The sequence below is a fragment of the Lynx rufus genome, unplaced genomic scaffold, assembly GCF_022079265.1.
Source record: "Lynx rufus isolate CCGP_SWC_20201006 ecotype Redwood Valley unplaced genomic scaffold, mLynRuf1.p SCAF_3, whole genome shotgun sequence".
NCBI lineage: Eukaryota > Metazoa > Chordata > Mammalia > Carnivora > Felidae > Lynx > Lynx rufus.
In genome coordinates, this window is record NW_025814845.1 from 26,953,248 (window position 1) to 26,974,941 (window position 21,694).

The following is a 21,694-nucleotide window of genomic DNA, read 5'->3' on the forward strand; positions in this document are numbered from 1 at the left end:
TAGTACACAGCAGACTGCTAAGTACTTAACAGGTTTTTTTTTAATGTTTATTTATTTTTGAGAGAGAGAGAGAGAGAGACAGACAGACAGACAGCGTATGAGTGGGGGGCGGGCAGTGAGAGGATCCACAGCAGGCTCCAGGCTCAGCTGTCAGAACAGAGCCCGATGCGGGACTTGAATGCACCAACCGTGAGATCATGACCTGAGCTGAAGTCGGACGCTAAACTGAACCACCCAGGCGCCCCCTTACTAGACGTTTCTATGGTGGACTATAATTAACAGAAAATATTTGGTAATGAATCAGCAGACAAAATTCTGCCAAATTTCAAAGTCAGCCAAAATCTTCTATGCTCTGTCAGTCCCATTTTTCTTCAAGTAATTTTCTAAAAGTTTTGACAAAGGTCATAACTTCCTATAAATTGTCAAAGTTATAAATTCAATTGTTGATTAATCCATTAATTAATCCTTCTATTAATGGAGGTTATAATTAGAATTAACTATATTTCTTAAAAAACTAATTATAGAATAAGTACTCTCTTTACATTTGGCATAATGTATGTAATTATTGGTTCCACTACTTGCAATGGTACTGATACCATTAACAGTTGTCATTTCTGGAATAACCATGTATCAAAATTGTCTGTACCAGATACACAGGTTATCACTTTTAATCCTCACGGCACTCTTCATTAGGTATCATTCATATTTTACATATAAAGAAAAACAAGGATTAGAGGGATGACTTGCCTAAGGCCAAAGAGCTGGTTCGAGAGAAGAACAAAGATGTGAACCTCATATCCACCTGACTTTAAAACCCAGTATTTTTAAACACCAACTTAAGTTTTATTTTGGGCAAGTATGTGAACTCTCACATAATTATTTTCTTACATGTAATTTGGAGAAAAAAGTATCAACTCACCAAGATTTTTCTGAGGACCAAACATAAGTAAAAAAACAATGTCAATTCATACTTCCCTCTTCACTTTCCTATCCTTGGTGACAAGATGGTAAGGAAATAATACCAAGAGACTTTCCACATCCTGCACTTAAGGAAACTGATGAGCCCACAGTCGGCTTAGAGGTAAGAATTATATTCCCAACTGGAAAACAGTATCTGGATTAAAATAAAATCTCACTTTTCTTTATTATCAAATTAAATTGGTAATGAAACTTCCAAGTATTAGAACATTTGCATTAAAGAGGGTCCCTATTGTAAGTAGATAGATACTACAGTGGTAGCTCTTAACCGTTCTTAGTGATACTACAATCACAGTATAACTGACACCACAGATACAGAAATACAGATTTGCAAAAAAATTTGCTAAGTATGTTTTTCACATCAGTATCATATTATGACATGCTTTAGGACAGTGAAAATCCTGAATATCCAAGTTCCTGCATAAAAACAGAGCTGAAACATGGGATGAAAAGGTTACATATTTATTAGACTACCAATGCTATGTTTATAAAATGGCATTAAAATCCACCTTAAGAGATAATAGGCAAGGGAAATTGAGACATCAAACGTTGCTAGAATATAAATTCCTACCAATAAACAAGTTTTTATTTACAGTTCCATTTGCAGCCATCTGTCATGATAGATTATATGGTATGTACATCATCTGGCATTAGGGCATTACTAGAAATAAATAACTCAGTTGCTATCTATAGCATAAAAATTGCTGAGAATTCAGTATAGTTATTTGAGAAGAAAAGGTTATGGAGGAGGTTATTTAGTTACATAAATCACATTATCATTATCTTTTTTTAATTTTTTTTTTTTTTTTTTTTTGAGAAAGAGAAAGAGTTGAGAGCACGAGTGGCGAGAGGAACAGAGAGAGGTGGAGACAGAGAGAATCTCAAGCAGGCTCCACACTGTCAGCACAATGCCCCAGTGTGGGGCTCGAACTAACAAATTGTGAAATATTGACCTGAGCCAACATCAAGAGTCAGATGCTTAACCGACCGAACATCTCATAACCAGGCACCCCTCATTTTCCATATCTTAAAATCATGTCCACAGAATAAACCTGGCCTGCCTTGTTAAAAAGAGAGAGAGCTATCCAATTTCCACTGTAGTTAACAGGTGTTGTCCTTAAATTTTTGGCAGTAATGACACAGGATTTCCTCAAACAATCATGATTACCCCAATAGTTAAATTCTTAGCGCCAAACTAAGAGCTATGCAAGTTTTCTCAGTCCTGTCCACACAATCAGAGGGTGAAATAATTTCTGTGTCATCAGAAGAAGGGCTGGAAAGAATCCTGATGAAAAAATGAACAGCTCTTCCATATCACAGTAACTATGAGGAAGAAACAAGAAAATGTTCTGATACTCCTTCAGAGAAAGCAACTGCTTCAAAAAACTTGAACCGCTCAGTGAAGAAGCCCACTTAAATGAGGCCCCTTGGGTGTTTTTCTTTTTTTTTTCTTCTTCTTCCTCCTCTTCCAGCATGTGAAGGCCTTTCCGTTTGAAGTTGAAGCATTAAGATAAGAGCACACTTCAGAAGATTAGCTCTGGATGAAGGTGGTACCCTCTCCCAGGGTAGGTTTCAGCTTGTCTTAATGACTGGCAGCAGTGGGTGAAGGTTACTTAGCATCTTTCAATGAATAAGACAAGAATGACTGTTTCTCTACCCAGTACAAACTTCAAATGTCCCACCAGACCTTCACTTAGAGGGGAAACCAACTCAGAAATTAGCTGAGCCTAGAATTTAACTCAGCTTTACATACACATTCTCAAAGTATTTATATGGTTTTAATAGGTCGTATTTTTCCATCAATCTGACTACCATATAAGCAAAATAAAAGTTGCCCACCATTTGCTATGGTCTGAATGTTTGTCCTCCTCAAACTCATATGGTGATACCTAATCCCCAATGTGATGGTATTAGGGGGTAGGGCCTTTCAGAGAGGTCTTGAATGCAGAGCACTCATGCATGTGATTAGTGCCCTTGTAAGAGAGACCCCAAAGAGCTCCCTTCCATCATGTGGGAACACAGGGAAAAGACAGCCCTCTACGAAGCTGAAAACAGGCCATCACCAGACACTGAATCTGCTGGCACCCTGATCTTGTGAAACTTCCCAGCCTCCAGAACTGTGAAAAATAATTTCTACTATTTATAAGCTCCCATCTATGGAATTCCACTATGGCAGCCTGAATGGACTAGGACACAATTTCACCAATGACAGCAGTGATGCTAATGATATATGAGTCACAAATTGACATGCTTCTATCAGTCTGCTTTGGTACTTGTCATACCCATGGCAATTCCATTTATAGGTTTAAGAATCTATTTTCATTATCCTCAACCATATAGGGGTTTCTGGGCATTTATATAACATATTTTCCTCTTATTTTTATATAACTAGGGTATTATTTTTTAAAAAAACTAAATATAATAGAGTATCTCAGAAGAGTAAAGGAAACGTTACAAAATACTTATTATAAAAAGGGCATTGGATATGATAGGGTAGAAAATTTAGTGACACCTAAAACAAAATCCAGCACTTCTGGTTCACTTACTTACCCCTCTACCTCTCTATCTCTCAGACTATTTTTGGTTACTTGGGGGATTTATAATTGCATTTGAAAAAGCAGCAATTCTCTACTGACATTCTTCCTATCAACTACAATCTTGTGACTACCAACGCCTTCACTTTTAGCTTCTTTTTATATTTTACTTTATCTTCCCTGCATGCTACTAGAAATAAAGCTTTTAACATTTCAGCAGGTCAGGTGGAACACACAGGTTCCATCTGCTTCAGTAAAGCACAATCACTGGCCCCTCTGCTGCTCTCCTAGCACTGCTCCCTTAGAGGCAGTAAAAATGATCTTAGCTTTCTCTTCTGGAGAATTCTACTTAAAGGGTTGACCAGATATTAAAACCATGCCAAATGTGAATTCTTAACTCCATCAAATGTATTCTTTCTTGGTGTACACGGGGTGTTCCTTTGATTATCTCATAAGTGTTTTTATATTTTCATCAAGGTAACTTTTTTATTATTAAATTTTTTTTAATGTTTATTTATTTTTGAGAGAGACAGAATGCAAGTGGGTTAGGGGCAGAGAGAGAGGGAGACACAGAATCCGAAGCAGGCTCCAGGCTCTGAGCTGTCAGCACAGAGCCTGACGCGGGGCTCGAACTCATGAGCTGTGAGATCATGACCTGAGCCGAAGTCGGACGCTCATCAGACTGAGCCACCCAGGCACCTCTTTTTATTATTATTTTAAAGTTTATTTATTTGAAAGAGACAGAGACAGCATGAGTGGGGAGGAGCAGAGAAAGAGGAAGAGAAAGAATCCTAAGCAGACTCTGCACTGTCAGGACAGAGCCAGATGTGGGGCTTGAACTCACGAAACCATGAGATTGTGACCTGAACTGAAACCTAGGGTTGGACGTTTAACCGAGTCACCCAGGAACCCCAAGATAACTTTTTTGTTTTTGAGTTAGAAAGAAACCAAAAGACAACAACAACAAAACAAAAACAAAACAAAAAACCCAACTCACTCTAATCTTACAATTTGTGAAGTACTAATTGTCATATGCAAGTTAATAACCAGCCATTTTCAGAGTAAGCAGCCTTTCATTTTCCAAGATGAAATCTAGTAACAATGTTGCCAGATATACTGCAACCTCTCTTCTAGCTATAAATAATTACTTCCTGTCTTCACTCATTCCGCTTGTTCTTCTCAGTCAGGAGGACCAATGCCCAAAGGCATAGAGCTCCAATGATGTGACACTGGGATATGCTTTAAATCAGTCCTTGAGAGAATAAGGGCAGTGGGAGAGGATGTCTATCCCCAAATCCATGATTCATTATTTTGCTGTGGATGTCCTCATAAATTCAACAGAAATAGAAGCCACATGGGAAACAATCAGCTGTCTAAGAGCTAAGCAGGGCCTTGAAATCTCCTAGTGATTCCTAATCTGTAAATAGGAATTACTTTTCATGTACCTTCTACTTGGATACATCTAATCCAAAGAGCAACAGAATGCATGTATTTTTTATTCCACTTCAGTTAGTAAGATATTTTTAGGGTCTATTCTATATCACTGCACTACACTAGAGGTAGTGACAGATAGCAAGGTCTAAAAAATAATGGCAGATGTCCTGAAAAACTAATATTCTGGGGCAGAGGCAGATACACGATACTATTCTACAAGTCAGATAATATGCAGTATTATGGATCTATAATCAAATAATCAGAAAAGCTCAGTGGGAACTATGTTTGTCTAAACATCATCATGGAAGAAGGACCATCTAAACTGGATCTTGAAGGACAGGCAATAAGCATCTAACGAAAGGGTTTTAAACAGTGGAACAATATGATCCTATTTGTGAGTTAGAAAGATAACTTTGGCAGTAATACTGAGAGTTATCCTTCACTTACAATTACAATGAAGCTAGTAACCTAACCCTTTCCTTAAAATTAAACAACAAAAAATCAAAAGACTGAACCACCTATATACCATATAGTAATGAAAAACTGTGCTTTACTTATTTAGATTTTAACTGTATGGCAACTATGTGTAAGGCATTATGCCAGACACTAGAGACAGAAAAAAGAAAGTTCCTCCTTCCTTCCAAGGAGCTCTCCTCAAGAGACACAAAGTTCAATGGAACCCTTAGTATGGGTTTTAAAGGAGGTAAACTGGTGGGCCAGATGCGGGAGAGTAAAGATGCATTTGGGAAATACCAGCCTACCCTGGTTAGGCAAAGACCAAGAATGGAAGGGATTATCTATCAAGAACATATATGATGAAAAAAGATGGCAAAGGAGATTGGGTCAGCAAAAAGCTACCACTTAGTGGATAGACAAAGGAAAAACTGACAAATGAAATAAAAGGAGTAGAGAGCAAGAAGGACAATCCAGGTAGTATCAAATACAGAGTGAAAGACCTTCAAAAGGAATGGGAATAGTCCTTAGTAATAAACCCTATGGAGAGGACAGGTAAAGCCTGAAGCAAATTAACTGGGCTTAGAAGCTGGGGGTCACAGTGGTCATCTGCTAAACCACTTTCTGTAAATGGGAGAGACCAAATATGGGGAGACACAGCGTGAGCCAACACCAAAGCATGGGAGTCACCGAATCTTGACAATTAAGATCTAAAAATTACTTTTTTGTTACCTTTTCAGGAGTTAGATTTTTAAAGAATTATGCATGATAAAAACAACGATATGAAAATATGTAGACTAATGACAGACAAAATAGTTGACATCCCATTTTATTCGAACATTGATTACAACACTCCTACTAATACACGATAGGGTATTTCAATGTTGAATTTTAATTTTTATCTTGAGCTTGCAGGTGGCAAGATTTTACTTTTGGCAGTTTGACAGCTATACTTGAAAGGGTCCCAACACCTTAGTAGGTAGCAGCTAGACAGATGGTCAAGGGACAAAGACATTTTGCATCTTTTTTTTTTTTTTTTTCCTAGAGGTCTTTAAAACCAAATGGTGTCATTAGAATGTAAAGCTTATTCAGCATCTGACTACTGGGATAGTCAAGGTGTTTTAAAATCTCTACCCTTCCATGTCTGAGATAAAAGATGATAAAATATCTGATCTACTCCATTAAGATGAAAAGAAGAAACAAAAAACAAAAAATAAGCTGCTACTAGCTTAAAAAAGTTTTTTCTTTAATAATAAATAATCTTTTAAATCAACATTGTTTTTGTTAAAAGAGCAGCGTATAGGAAATGAGATGGATAGTGATAGTGCCATTCAGAATAGTTATAAATCAGGGGTGCCTGGGTGGCTCAGCCGATTAAGTGCTGGACTTCGGCTCAGGTCATGATCTCACAGTTCATGGATTCAAGCCCTATGCCGGGCTCTGTGCTGGCAGCTCAGAGCCTGGAGCCTGCTTCCCTTTCTGTGTCTCCCTCTCTCTTTGCCCTCCTCTGCTTGCTCTCTCTCTCTCTCTCTCTCTCTCTCTCTCTCTCAAAACTTATTTATTTTATTTATATTTATTTAACATTAAAAAAATTAGAAGTTACAAATAAAATTGCTTGTCTTTACAAACAAAGGCCTATTTCTTAAAGTAGCAACATGGATGTCTAATGCTTTGCATTATATTTCCATAGTCAATAAAATAATCATTTAGATGAGTAAAATCATCGGAGGGCAAACTCAAGTGGCAATGACATAGAACACATGCACGGAGGTAGAAGGGAATGAAAAATGAGAAGTTAATCTTTAAAAAACACAAAATGTTCATAATTGCTTGGCACAAAAATAGTACTTCATACTATAAGGAATTTAAGAATCCTATCATGAAAATCACTTACCTAGCTCTTCATTTTCAATGACTTCAAATGTGGCCCAGATATCACCTTTCACAGGAATTATATTTTTTATTGCTAATATATCATTAGTTAATTCCTCTGCTTCCATCACAGGAGAGATCTGTAAGAGAAGCAAAATTTCTTCAGAATGTACATTGGACACAGAAATAGCTATATGACAGAGCCAATAGTGGTCACCCCATCCACCAACTTACGACACTCTTAAGTTTCTCCCTTAGTATGTTTACTTAGCTTCTCTAAGCACACAGAAGAAAACAAACAAGCAAGCAAACAAAAACAGCATATTCAGATCTTCTCCATAAAATAGAATACATTTTAATGTGAGCGCATGAACATCTTACAATATAGACATAATCTGGGAAAATATGTTTTTTCTCAGTGAGCAATTAGGGAAAAAGAAAATGTACCTAATCATACACAGAAGATCTTTCACTAGACAGTGAATCCAACAGCATTCTAGGAGTAAAAAATTTCACTCATCAGTTTTATATTCATGAGTTCAAAGTGGTTTGGTTGATTCAGTCTGGGCCCCGAATCATACACAATCGACTGCTGTCTACCATGCCAAAAAGCCCCAGGGTCTTAGTGGTTTGTGGTGGGCCCCACCATGCCAAGTGACAGATGGTGGGGTCCCAAAGCACACTAGAGCCAGGACTGCAGGGCAGAGGCCAGCTCTACGAGAGTCCCAAAGCCTGAGGCCATGGCATAAGCATGCTGTCTTCTTCAGGGACTTTTGGGATTTTTGATTTGTTTCTTCGTGTTTTTGTTTTTGCCAATCTTAAATGCACACTGGACAAAAGCAAGCTGGCTTTCTTCAATTTGAATTTAGTTGTAACCGTAAACAAAGAGAAGATGTTTTAAACATTAGGATACTGCGACTGCAACCTCGTTTGCACATTTTCAGTCGAAGTATGCACCTATTTTAAAAGTTCTTCCAACAGGAACATGCTCGTTACCATTTCTCCTGTCCATGACCCATCATGAGCATATCGCACATATGTAAGTAGCACAGAACACCTTCCATTACAGGTAACTCATACAGTCTATTTTCTGGGCTTTGTGGAATTTAGTACTTTCTTTGGAATGTATTAATGATACAATGAAGTCCACTATCTTTTATTTTAAACAGCCCAATGAAATATAATCTTGAAAGAAAAAAAAAATCTCACTATCTGGGCAAAGTGGAAAACTATAGTAGAAACATCAGATGAATCATTTCAATAATGCTGCTCATCTGAATGACTCTGACATTTTTTTAAGAAGCATAACCCTCTCTCAAAATAATAAATTACTGAGAAACTAAACCGCAAGAGAGGCAGGGAGTGCCTCAGGTAGACATGGGAGTGGAAAACTGAACTCCATTCCTTGTTTCAGAGGGCTCCCAAGGACAGGGAGCTCCTAGAACTGCACATGGTACACTTTGCAAATTATTACTCTAAGGAACATAGAAATCAGTATGATGAGCATCAGGTTAGGAATCTGATGACCAAGGTATGTATTCTGGCCTTAACACTTTTAACTTCCAGTTTGCATTCATGTAAACTTGAGACATTTCCTGTTTCACCTGCTTCCTGGGACTTAGGTAACAACCAACTGAAATAAATATAACTGAATAGTCTTCTAAAGTCTTAAGCATGAAACATATGTTAATGATTATTTTTACATAGTTTTTGCTATGTTTTTAAAGAGAATTTGGAGTTCTTATAGGTGAAACTATATAGTCCTTTACGTGCATTTACTTAAAATAAGAATTTTGCTCAATTATAATAACTTCTGTTAAAATGAGCTACTAAACAGTGCGTGTGTAAGTGGAGCTAAGTCATGTGCTCTGAACACCTCCTCTAGCATGAGTGATGGACTCGTGCTGATTCTCTGTATTTCTTCCTCGTGTCCCCTATGATCAACATGCCACGATCAACATAGGAAATCTGATGTGGCCAAGGAGTGGCCTGCCTCTTTGGAACAAAACTTATTACTGTAGCAGTTCACTCCATGTTCTAAGTGAGTTAACCAGTGCCACAGAGACACAATATGTAATCATTAAAAAATATAAATTAATAATTACAATGCATCTAACAAAACTGAAGCCCAGAAATACATAACATTGTGTTTAAATATTGGACTTTAGATGGCAAAATGTCTTCTTCAAACATAGAATGTAGTCTTACTAAGTAGGAATCTGAATTATCACTGTTACCCTCCCTCTAAGGGTACTAAGTACTGAATTATGGCAGCACGAGAGGGATACTTTTAATTCAGGAAAAAAAAAAAAAAAGAAAGAAAAAAAACGATTCATATTCTCATAAAAGAGTTATCCAATATTCAAGTAAATTGGAGACAGAAAGTCTAGGATACAAGAGTAGAAGACTATTAATAAATAATAAAATAATATAGGACTAGTAGTAATTATTAAGTGCCAATAGTAGTATTATTTGTGCCAGGCAATTCACCAAGTGTTTTACACCCAGTATCTTACTGAGGACTCACATCAATGATACTGTGTAAATACTCTAATTTTTCCTCATTTTATACGTGAGATGATTGGGGCTCAGACAGAGTAAGTTAATTTGCCTGATGTTAAGAAGCTAGGAAAGGGAGGGGCAGCTATTTGAGCTCAAGTTATTTTTTAGAACCTATAGAATATCGTAACCATAACCTAAAGTGCATTAAGATGTTTTCTTTCCAAATAACTAAGTTATGGAATTCCTGGAGAATACTGGAATAAAAAGTCAATCCCGTCAATCAATCATGGTTTGAACTGGACAGGCGAAATAAAATACAAGAGACGATGGAAAATTCAAGGTACATAAATTAATGTGTATTAATACTTGCGATTTCCAGAAGTATCCTTTAAATCCATCTTTAGGACTCACCCGAATTATAATGCTGCAGTCGGGTTCTTTCTTTTCCACATACACTTCAATTAACAAATCTCCAGCCTGGGAAACCTAGGAAAGGGCAGATGTGAAGAGAGTAAATATAGGTATGTTCTGAGAACATACTTATGACACTTAAGACAGAAAGTCCTAGTCCTTTTTCTAAATATTTCATAATAATGAAATGAGCCTGTTAATAGTACAATAATTCTCATCTTCCAGATGTGGTTGACTAAGAAAAAGGAATCTACACAAAGGATGTAATCACAGGGCAATTTCTTCATCTCTTAATTAAGAATTTAGTGTCCTGAAATACTCTTATATTCTTACTAAAATAACAAACCTGTCTGTAAGGGGAATATGTGGACTTTCAACAACATAAGCTATAAGAGCCATCACCATGTATGTTAATAGGAGAAACAAAATGAGGAATGAAAAGGATCCATATGTAATTGTGCTCTAATCTACAGGGTGGGTAAATACCCATAATTAAAAGAGAAAATAGGCATTGCTAGATTTTCAAAGCAATAATGCACAAAAATTGAAATTTTAGGATAAATTAGGTTGGAGCTATATTACAACTACAAAAAGAGTAAGTATAGTTAGCAAAGAAAAAAAAATTTGAAGTGAAAGAATAAGATAGATGATAAGGAGAGGTTTTTATTTTAATTACTTTCAGCCAAGCATTAAGTGTTACATTATTTGGGTCACTATTATAGACCAGGAGACATATTAAGTGAAGAAGAGACACTCCTTAACAAAATAAAAACCGTAAGATACCACCATGTAGATCATCAGTATAATGAGGAAAAGTATAATTAACACAGAATTTAAACCAATCTATGAAAAATATTTTGAATAGCTTTTTTCAGAAATTGCCTTAAGTTATATAACCACTTAGAAATAATATCTCACAATTTAAAAAAAAATGGTCATAATGGAGAAACTATCATTCTGAAGTTAAATTTGACTAAGAATAAAATCTGATGAAAAAAATAGGAAAACATCTAAAAAATGTACTTTGAAGAAGTGTTTTTAATTACTCTGGCATTACAGACTTAGAAAAGCTTATTTCCAATTTTTCTTACTCATTTTTGATGATACACAAAAATTCTAGGAAAGAAAAGATACAGTTGACATTTCTACTTTTCACTGTGTTTGCATAAACAACTCTCCAGGAAGGACACATTTTAAAAATTAAAAACGCAAACACAAAGAACTCATAGAGTGAAGCTAAAACAAGAATAGCTAAGAAATTCAAACAGGGATAAGACATGGAGCCTGTCAGAAAAACACACCAGAGCAGAGTTTTGAATGGATTAGAGAAAAACACAAGCAAAAGAACAGGTTTTTCCGAAGTATTCTACTTCTCCTGTCCAATTACTACTATTTTATAGACAATTCTTTTCTTCTACTTACGTATACTTAATTAAAAAGCAGCCAAGACTCATTTCATTATTGCAATATGAATATAAAAGATAAAAATGCAGAAGGACACTCATATTTTATCTTATTACAACATAGGTAATGCTGCCAAAGATTATACCTTGGGCTCACACAACCCTTTATTTCATGACTGAGACTATCCCCCTTGCCACCCCCCCCCCCCAAAAAAAAAAACAGTCATTCAGGAGAACTAACTGATGATGAGCCAGATTTCTTAGTTTTACAGGCTACATTAATACTTAGGGTCAAAATGGAGGCGATGCTTTCGTAGGTAAGTACTGTCATAGTGCTAGCACTCAGGGATCTCGGGCACTGGGATGGCAGCCCTTTCTCCTCTCCTTCTTATGGAATAGTAGCTACTAATAAGCTCCTAATAGTAGTTCCTAGTAAGGAAGCATTTGCTTCATTCTCTGAGTATATCTATAAACAGAAGATACTCGACCCATTTATATTATTTACATTTGTATCCAGAATCCACTACAACTCCTAGTGATTAGAAGAAGATTAAATACCAATTTTAAGAAAGTTCAGTGAATGCTCATCAAACAAGGAAAGGTACCCTGGAAAACGGCAGTGCACCCTGAACACACAAATCCAATATAATGCAACTGAGGAAAGCAAAAGAAGATTTAGAAAAGAGTCAATTTCAGACATAAATCAGCGTATGTTACAAAGATGACATTAGAAAAATTCCCACTAATATAATCATCTGAGAGCATGCAGAGCAAAAGCACAGAAGAGATAATTTATATTTTCAAAATCATAATGGAAAAAAGAATCATTACGGAGCTGAATTTTCAATTTAGTCTTGTATTTCTTTGGCTTTAAATGCTTCCTTTGAAATCCACTCATATTTTTAATAGTGCATTTGTAACTAGAAATTGATTTCATAAAGGGCATTTGATAAGATTAATAATGATTTTTCCTTCTGTATTTTGAAAAATTTGCATTAACATACTTTGGCATTTCACATATGAACGTCATGCTGCAGAATTAGGCAACTATTTTATCTAGGTTCTTTTTTCCCCATTACTTTTACTTTGCTTCAAATAGGAACTTGAAAATAAATACAACAAACACCTTTACTTACAACAGAAGCTTTTAGTTTTTGTTATTTTTGAAATTATTTTTTTATTCTTTGGAGATCTAACTATTACTACTCACTTGAGTGTCTTTCCACTTGGTAATAAAGCTATTTTCTATGTCCATTTGTTTGACTTGGTCTTCTTTAACCTGTTTAAAATATAATTTGGGACATTCTAATAAAATACAAGGAGTGATGGTACTCATCCTCACATAACTCTTCAGGAATTTAAAGACCAACAATTTAAAAATAAATGAGAATGACCATCTTAATCAGCATGGGCCCACATAGCCAGGGCAGAAATAAAGCCAACATGATAGAGCCTCATAAAGTTCAGAGAATTTTATGATGACATCACTTCAAGCTGCAGACTCCATCAATGGAAGCTGTACTGCTAACTGACTTAATAAGCAAAGGGGCTAATGAGTGATTTGTTAGAGTTGATGTAGGTTACAAGATAAGACTAATTTCTCAAACTGAAATGCTTGTTAAATGCTTACAAAATTCCTATGATTTAAAGCTGGGGTTAGCAAAACTACAAAAATAATCATTTATTTTTTTGTTAATGTAACAGTACAAACATAGAAAATAAAGAGAGCATGTAAAGCCACACATTATTTTTTTTCCTAATTCTTTCATTTCTCAGCATCAGAATTACTGTGCAAAGAAGCTGCTGTTGATCAAAAACAGTGGACACATATAGAAAGAAAGAGATCAAAGAGCAAAGAGAATCCAACAATCTTGGTGTCCATTCCTATATAAATGAAGATACAAATGGTGTGTTTTTATTTTATTAAAGTAGAGCTTCTTTCCCTTGGCTAAGGAATCCTGCAATCACTTACTATAAGAATGTAAGAACTCTACATAGAATAACCTATTACATTAACTCATTTAATTTCAACTGACATACCCATAATCCTGGAAAACAAGAAGTCTTATACAACACCACTTAATAGAGTGCCCCAAAAGGTTAAATGCAACCATGCTAGTGGTAATCAAGAGGTCAGTGTTCATGAAGCAATGGAGTTGGACCTTTGACCCAAATACCCTATATACCCCCCATGTTCAAACCCTGGGCTTATTTCCTCGATTTTTACTTCTTTCAACTAAGAAATTATCCTTATTCCAACAGTTTTCTGATGAAACATGAATATATTAACTTCATAAAATAGCAAACTGAAAGTCAAATAATTAGAACAGACTTAGTAAAAACCACAGAACATTATTTCGGGATTTTCTTCATTTCCAATTCAGACACAATTAAAATAAAACACTAAAATGCATTCAATTACAGACTTTATCAGCCTGGTATTTATTACCAAATTTGTAAAATTCACAATTTCACACCTCTAAGTAGACACACTTAATGCATACACACACTGACAAGGAAAAAAAAAGCCACAGAAACACTATAAATAGGAATATTCTGTCCAACAGACACCAGATGGCTTCAAAGCAGTCAAATTTAAATGAATGGCTACAGCTAAAAAGGCTACTTGTATCTAAAATATTAAAGATCATGTAACTATTCTTTATTTTTAGATATTCATAAAGACGTGATTATAAAAATCCTAAAATATAAATTTTTATTTGCCAACAGTAACATCGAAACTATTTTAACAAGGGCAGGATATGAAATATTTACCTCAAATATCTCAACATAATTATTAATTAAGTCCTCGATTACATTCACTTCTTCACTAGTTTGTCCTTTAGTTTGAAACAAACAGGATGAAAAGACCAAGGCCAAATTATGGGCATTCATGTGATTGATTTCTGAGCATTTCTGAACCCTGTTAGAGAAAAGCATAGCTCATTACGACACACTTCATAGAACTTTAGTCATAATACCCATTTATCATTATTTAACACACACACACACACACACACACACACACACACACACACATCAAAAGTCTCTGATAGAAGATGCACGGTGGTGATTTAAAGAACAATGCACAGTTTGTTCTTCTGAGTACTTACAGTCAAGAATATAAGAAAACACTACTGTTAAAGAAGATACGACTACAAGTTACAAAGCAGTCCTTGCCTGTGGACTGGATGAGATGCACCGAGACAATGGTACAACCTGAGGCTAAGGCATAAAGATGGGCTTAAACAATGGTGTAAAATGACCAGCGGGGCTGAAGCATAAATGAAACAGGGGAAAGGAGGCAGTAGGTAAGTAGGAAAAATAGCAAGGAAGGTGAATTGAGAGGCATACAGTAGACAGTTCCAAATTCAAGGTTCAAGGCTGAGCTGAATTTTCCAGGAAGTGCAAATCAGGTGAGAAAATACTTGGCAGCATGTGTTTGTACGGTTAGCCAAAATAGGATATTCTCTCTCAAAAAGCAAACAATGAAAAAATATAATTATTGGATATGACTTGGATATAACTATGAAGGTCTTTTTACAGTGAAAAGACATGAAAAGAGGAGTCAACTCTCCCTATGATTAGGCTACAAAATTTGGGCCTTACAAAGAGCATTTAAAGTACAGTTCACCCTTGAACAACAGAATTTGAACTGTGTGGGTCCACTTACATGTGGATATTTTTGATAAATACAATACAGTTATATATTTTCTTTTATGATTTTCTTAATATTTTCTTTTCTCTAGCTTAATTGTAAGAATACAGTACATAATACATATACCATACACAATAGGTGTTAATTGACTGTATATGCTACTAGTAAGGATTCCAGTCAACAGTAGGCTATCAGTAGTTAAGTATTGGGGGGAGTCAAAGTATATGTGGATTTTGATGTGCAGGGGAGCACTGCCCCTAAATCCTGAATTTCAAGGGTCAACTGTATTCACAAATGTTAAATGCAAAGTGATTTTAAAAAACCTACAGGCATCACCCCAATAAAAGGAAATATACATCAATAAAAATGCACAGGTAAGAACTATAAGTGATATACATGTGGGTATCTGTTAATGCTGTTTGCCACTGACTATATATAATAACACCCTGCTCAACTGCCTAATTACATTTTAAAATTTTAAAATACATACTAAAAAGGAGAGACTAACTGCATCAAAGGAATAAAACAAGATGAAGCTAGGTACACCTGTCTTTAAAAGGAGATTCTAGTAGTTACAAAAGAGAGTAAAGATGACAGGAATATATATATATATATATATATATATATATATATATATATACACACACACACACACACACACACACACACACACACACACTCACAAAATGCCACATTGCATGGCAGAGACTGAGCAAGTGCAATCATTGTATGTGATTTATAAGATGCAAAGGGAATCGCAAGTTAATAGAGGAGGGTGTGATAATTGTAGACATCCCTCTCAAAACTATGTCTGTACTCTTATCACACTAAATTATAAACATCAGGAAAATTTATCTGCAGGTCTGCCTGTGTTACCAGAATCAGAGCATCTCCCAGTCAGGAACTGTTGCTTTAATCACACTGGAGTGCATAATAAATATCTGGTGAATGGAATTAAGTAAATGTTAGTCACGGAAGAAGTGATCCGTTATCTGGGGCAGGGATGGAATTAAATACTAAATCAACCTGACCTAACCAAATGGACCTCTCAAACTTCTGAGGACTCTATTAAACATCCTCACCTTCTTGAGACTTCCTTTTGCAATAGTATCCTCCTTGCTACTCTTCACCTCTCTTCTCTTCCATTTCTGCAGCTGCCTTAATTTATGACATAACGTCCAAGGAATACAGTATTTTCCTTTCCTTCCTTTGTTTCTCTGCCCCACAAGCTATCATTCCCAAGTGTTTCTATTAAACCCATAGAGTCTCTTCTCACTCAGGCCTTCTCATTAGAAGCCCAAGAAAACGGTTTCCTGGTTAGTTTCTCTGTATCTATTCCAATCTCTTTTCAATCAATCCCATCCATGGGTTATTGTCCTAAAACAGACTTGATCAGTCACCTTTATTGTGTGAAAATCTGAATGTTTTCACATGACCACTTGAGCCTTTCACAACCTCCTGCCAGCCAACTACACACCAGCTCATCTCCCAGCACATCTGTTTCCTAGAAATATCCACCACTCATTTCTTGTTATTTATCTTTCCTTCACATACCCCTTTCAATGTGAAGCATTCCCTGGATGTCAACACACAACAAATGATTCAATCTTTCCTCCCATGTTAAAATTCTCTATATTAAAATATGTTCCAGTGATGCTGTTGCCCCTAAAAATTATAAAATGCCCTGCAGCACTCCTGTGCATTCACTCTGACATCCAGAGGTCCCTGATGCAAAGGTTGGGAACTGTGGACTTAAGACGTTTTGTCATTCATGTATTATTATCTTCAAATGTTTCTGTTCACATGGAATCTTAATAGGCGCTGTTTAGTATACAGTAGGAACTAAAATATATGCCAGGTGAAGAAACGGAGGGAGAGGGGAAGGATGGGAAGGAACTCGTGATCTCAAACTCAAATCTGAATAAAAAATCTTAAAACAATTATGTGTAACTCAATGTTCAAAATATTAACTTAATAAACTGTAGCAGCCCGGTCATATATTAAATTTTTCTGAAGTTTATTTATGTATTTTGAGAGAGAAAGAGAGAGAGAGAGCGTACGCACATGAACATGAGTGGGACAGGGGCAAAGAGAGAGGGAGGGAGAGAATCCTAAGCAGGCTCCAAGCCGTCAGCACAGAGCCTGATGCAGGGCTAGATCTTATGCACCATGCGATCATGACCTGAGCCGAAACCAAGAGTTGGACACTTAACCGACTGAGCCACCCAGGCGCCCCTAAAATTTCTGAAGAATCTGTCCCAATGTCTCATAAGAATTTCTTAGACTGCAAATAAGATAGTTTCAGAATTCAGCTACACAAAAATTCGGTGTACTGCATCTATGCAGGAAGCAACAATGATATACTCCCTAAGCCATATTTACACTTATTAAAGTTTTTGTAGTAGTTCTAACAGCAAAACCAACCAACCAACACACCTTTCATTTTAACTGAAAGGGTTATTTTCAAACATTCCTCCTCTTTCAGAGATCTTATTTCTCAAGCTACTACTATATTCTTCCTATCCTCCCAAATGAAGGAAACTACATACCCTGATGTAGAAAATATTTTAGACTTCTAAAATTTTCTCGTATGTTCAACAGTATGATGCTAAAATATTAGAATTAGGTTAGACACAAATTGATAAGGGAGAAATAAAAGTTTATGAAGAGTTCATCATGAGAAAATACTGTGCTCACAGACAGACTCCTGCTAGAGAATTCTGGTCTTTGTACTTTCTTCTCTTCTCTAGCTTTCCTCTTACATGAGTTTTAAAGTTTGTGTTTATATACTGGATTCACTTGGGGATGCTGTACATGATTATTTCTAATTCATTTAAGAAATTTTCCAGTATGCTATTTATCTGAAATGGGTCTTAATTACAGAAAGAAACACTCAAGTGATAGTTTGCTGGGGATTTTATTTTAAAACCATTTTCTTCCCCCCTTCCACTCATCACCCACCTCCTTTCTGGCAACCCCTAGTTCTTCTCTGTATTTAAGAATCTGCTTTTTTGTCTCCTTTTTTCCTTCTTTATTCATGTTTTTCTTAAATTTCATATATAAATGAAATCATATGGTATTTGTCTTTCTCAGTCTGACTTACTACACTTGGTATAATATCCTCTAGGTCTATCCATGTTGTTAAAAATGACAAAAACCTCATTCTTTTTTATGGCTGAGTAATAGTCCTGTGTGTGTGTGTGTGTGTGTGTGTGTGTGTGTATACACACACTACTGCTTCTTTATCCATCCATCTGTTGATGGACACTTAATGTTGCTTCTATAACTAGGCTATTGTAAATAATGCTGCAATAAACACAGGGGTGCATATATCTTTTAGAATTATTGCTTTTATTTTCCTTGGGTAAATACCTAGTAGTGGAATTACTAAATTATATGGTAGTTCTATTTTTAATGTTCTGAAGAACATCCATACTCCTTCCACAGCGGCTACACTAGTTTATATTCCCATGAATAGAGCAGGAGGGTTCCCTTTTCTCCACATCCTTGCCAACACTTGTTATTTTCTGTCTTTTGGACACTAGCCATTCTGGCTGGCAGAAGGTGATATCTCATTATAGTTTTGACTTATATTTTCCTGATGATGAGTGATATTGAACATCTTTTTATGTGTCTGTTGGCCATATGTGTGTCTTTGGAGAAATGTCTATTCAGGTTCTCCACCCATTTTTAATCAGATTATTTGTTTCTCTATTGTTGACATCTATAAGTTCTTTATATACTTTGAATATAAACCCCTTATCAGATATATCATTTGCAAATATCTTCCCCCATTCAGCAAACTGCCTTGTTTTATTGATGGTTTCCTCTGCTCTGCAAAATCATTTTATTTTGGTGCAGCCCCAATAGTTTATTTTTGCTTTTGTTTCCTCTGCCTGAGTAGACATATCCAGAAAGAGGTTTCTAAGGCCAATGTCAAATTACTGTGTATGTCTTCTTCTGGGATTTTTACTGTTTCAGGTCTCACATTTAGGTATTTAATCCATTCTTCAGTTTTTGGTTTTCTTTGTTTTTGTTTTTGTATCTGGTGCTGGAAAGTGGTCTAGTTCCACTCTTTCACATGTGGCTCTCAAGTTTTTCCAGTCCCACTTAAAGAGACGGCTTTCTTTTCCCCATTGTATTCTTTCCTCCTTTATTGTAGATCAAGTAACCATGTAAGTGTGAGTTTATTTCTGAACTCTATGTTCTCTCCCATTGATTGATCTCTGTGTCTATTTTTGTGCCAGGACCACAAGGTTTCTATCACTACAGATTTGTGGTATATCTTAAGATCTGGGACTGGGGTACCTCCAGCTTTGTTGCTTTTTCTCAAGACTGCTTTGGCTATTTGGGATCTTTTGTAGGTCCACACACATTTTAGGATTATTTGTTCTAATTCTTTAAAAACTTATGTTGGTATTTTGATATGGATTGTGTTAAAATTGTAGACTGCTAACAATTTAATTTTTCCAATCTTTGTGCATGGTATACCTTTCCATTTGTTTGTGTCATCTTTAGTTTCTTTCATCAGCATTTTATAGTTTTTTGAGTACAAGTCTTCCACTTCACTGGTTAAGTTTATTCCTAAGTATTTTGTTATTTTTAATGCAGTTGTAAAGGAGACTGTTTTCTTAATTTCTTTCTGCTACTTCATTATTAGTCTATAAAAATGCAACAGATTTCTGTATGTTAATTTTGGATCCTGCTATCTTACTGAATTCACGTTATTGGTTCTAGCAGTTTTTCAGTGGATTGAAGCCATTTTTAAGGTATGATGGATAATTCACAGTCACATATAGAAAGTTAGCCATAGTACTTTAAATTTAAGAAATAATGACTTATAGAGTGCCAAGTTTGAAATGTCTGGAAAAGCTCATGAAACTACCCACCTGTAAAGATGTTCGATTACAGCTGCCAACGTTGCTCGGTTGACCCCTGGAAGAGAACGTATAAATGCCCCATACTTTTTAATTCTTTCCTTGTCATCTTGAGTATCTAGAGGTTAAAAACAAACAATTTTAGGCCAAAACTAATAGTCTGTAACACAAATTTGCCTTTTAACAGTATTTTAAACCAATATTCATTACTGTAGCTAAGTGATCTAATCAAGTTTTAACAGAATAAATATTCAGGCTTCTATAACTCTGGAAAGGCATTTACACAGACATTCCATGGTAGGAAGATAGAGTTCTTATGCTTTCTAATTAAAAACGAAGCACTCTCAAAACCCAAGGTTGCACTTTATCCTCTACTTTATGAACTACTGAACTTCATCTAATAGGAATATATTCAATCGATAACTCAAATTCGAGTACAAATTGAGAGATAAACTGAAAGTCTTTTAACTTTGGCTATGGGAAGATTTCAGTCTGTTATTTGCAAATGACATTTCTGATTTTTTCCCCTTGTGAAATCATAAAAATCTTACCAAAACTAATGAACCATCTTGGAGCCATGAACTGTGTTACCCTGCAGATCCATGTATAGGGGCCTTTGACCAGCCCTAGCATCTCCAAGTCATTGTAAAAGGTAAGGGGGCAATGGAGGAAGTCATGTGCAGGCCCTGATAACTATGACACAGACTTAGAGAAGGATGGTCCCTCTGTCACTGTCATTGACAGAACTTGGTTAGCTATACACAGGAGGATGAGAGGCAATTATGTTCCACTCTCCTAACCCCAGAAGTCAAATACTTAGAGAAACTAGATCCAGGAACCCCCAAAGTTCTAGACTCTAGAAGACATGCAGCAATGGTTTGCTCTAACCTGCTAGCTTACAGGGGAAATAAAAGGCCATTCTTCAAATAAATAACTTGTGGTGACTTTGTAACTCAAGGGGATTGCACGTATATATTCCCTCACAATTCCCAACTACCTGTGGAAACAAGACTTTTTCATTTTCTGTTCAGCCCAACCTATTCTATTCACAGAAAGCCAGCAGCACATTAATGATTTTTCAAGAGTACACGGTCACTTGCGAAGGGCATTAGGATCCCTGGGGAGGTAAGAAACTCTGTGGCACATTTTTGAAGTACACTCCTAATCAAAACTGTAACCATAGCTCCTTTGTAGTGCTGTAGCCTACGTATAAGACCTGTAGAGGTAAACATGATCATATTGACTTAACTCTGCTAATTGATGACTAAAAGCGAGAGGGGAAAACACCAAAATTATATTCAAAGACTACATTGGAAGTGAATGAAGAATTATCTATCATCTCTAGTACAATCCAAACACCCTCTTGTCATCCCGTTTCTAACTATAATGGTATTAATTTAATAAGATGTTATTAATATTACCACCTTTATAACAAGAAGTCATGCTAGTACAGCATATCTTCACAAATCTTATAAGGATAAAATAGATGAAATTTTCAAAATAAAGCTTAAGCAATTTGAAAATAAAACTTAAGATAGATTTCAGGTCATATAGAAAATACAATGAACTAGT

At 35.9% G+C, this 21,694-nt stretch overlaps 1 protein-coding gene across 4 annotated transcripts in view; it reads right to left on the minus strand.

Moving 5' to 3' along the window:
* The window catches only part of ARAP2 (ArfGAP with RhoGAP domain, ankyrin repeat and PH domain 2), a 212,949-nt gene that overhangs the window by 40,617 nt on the left and 150,638 nt on the right, over nt 1-21,694 (minus strand). For 3 of the 4 annotated variants that reach the window (XM_047092177.1, XM_047092176.1, XM_047092178.1), the window contains 5 exons: nt 20,135-20,240; nt 14,363-14,510; nt 12,798-12,866; nt 10,185-10,259; nt 7,294-7,411 (listed from right to left, as the gene is read on the minus strand). In XM_047092177.1, the coding sequence (XP_046948133.1) occupies nt 7,294-7,411; nt 10,185-10,259; nt 12,798-12,866; nt 14,363-14,510; nt 20,135-20,240 (516 nt within the window). The remainder of the gene's footprint in view (nt 1-7,293; nt 7,412-10,184; nt 10,260-12,797; nt 12,867-14,362; nt 14,511-20,134; nt 20,241-21,694) is intronic. The other variant, XM_047092179.1, reaches the window with a different exon arrangement.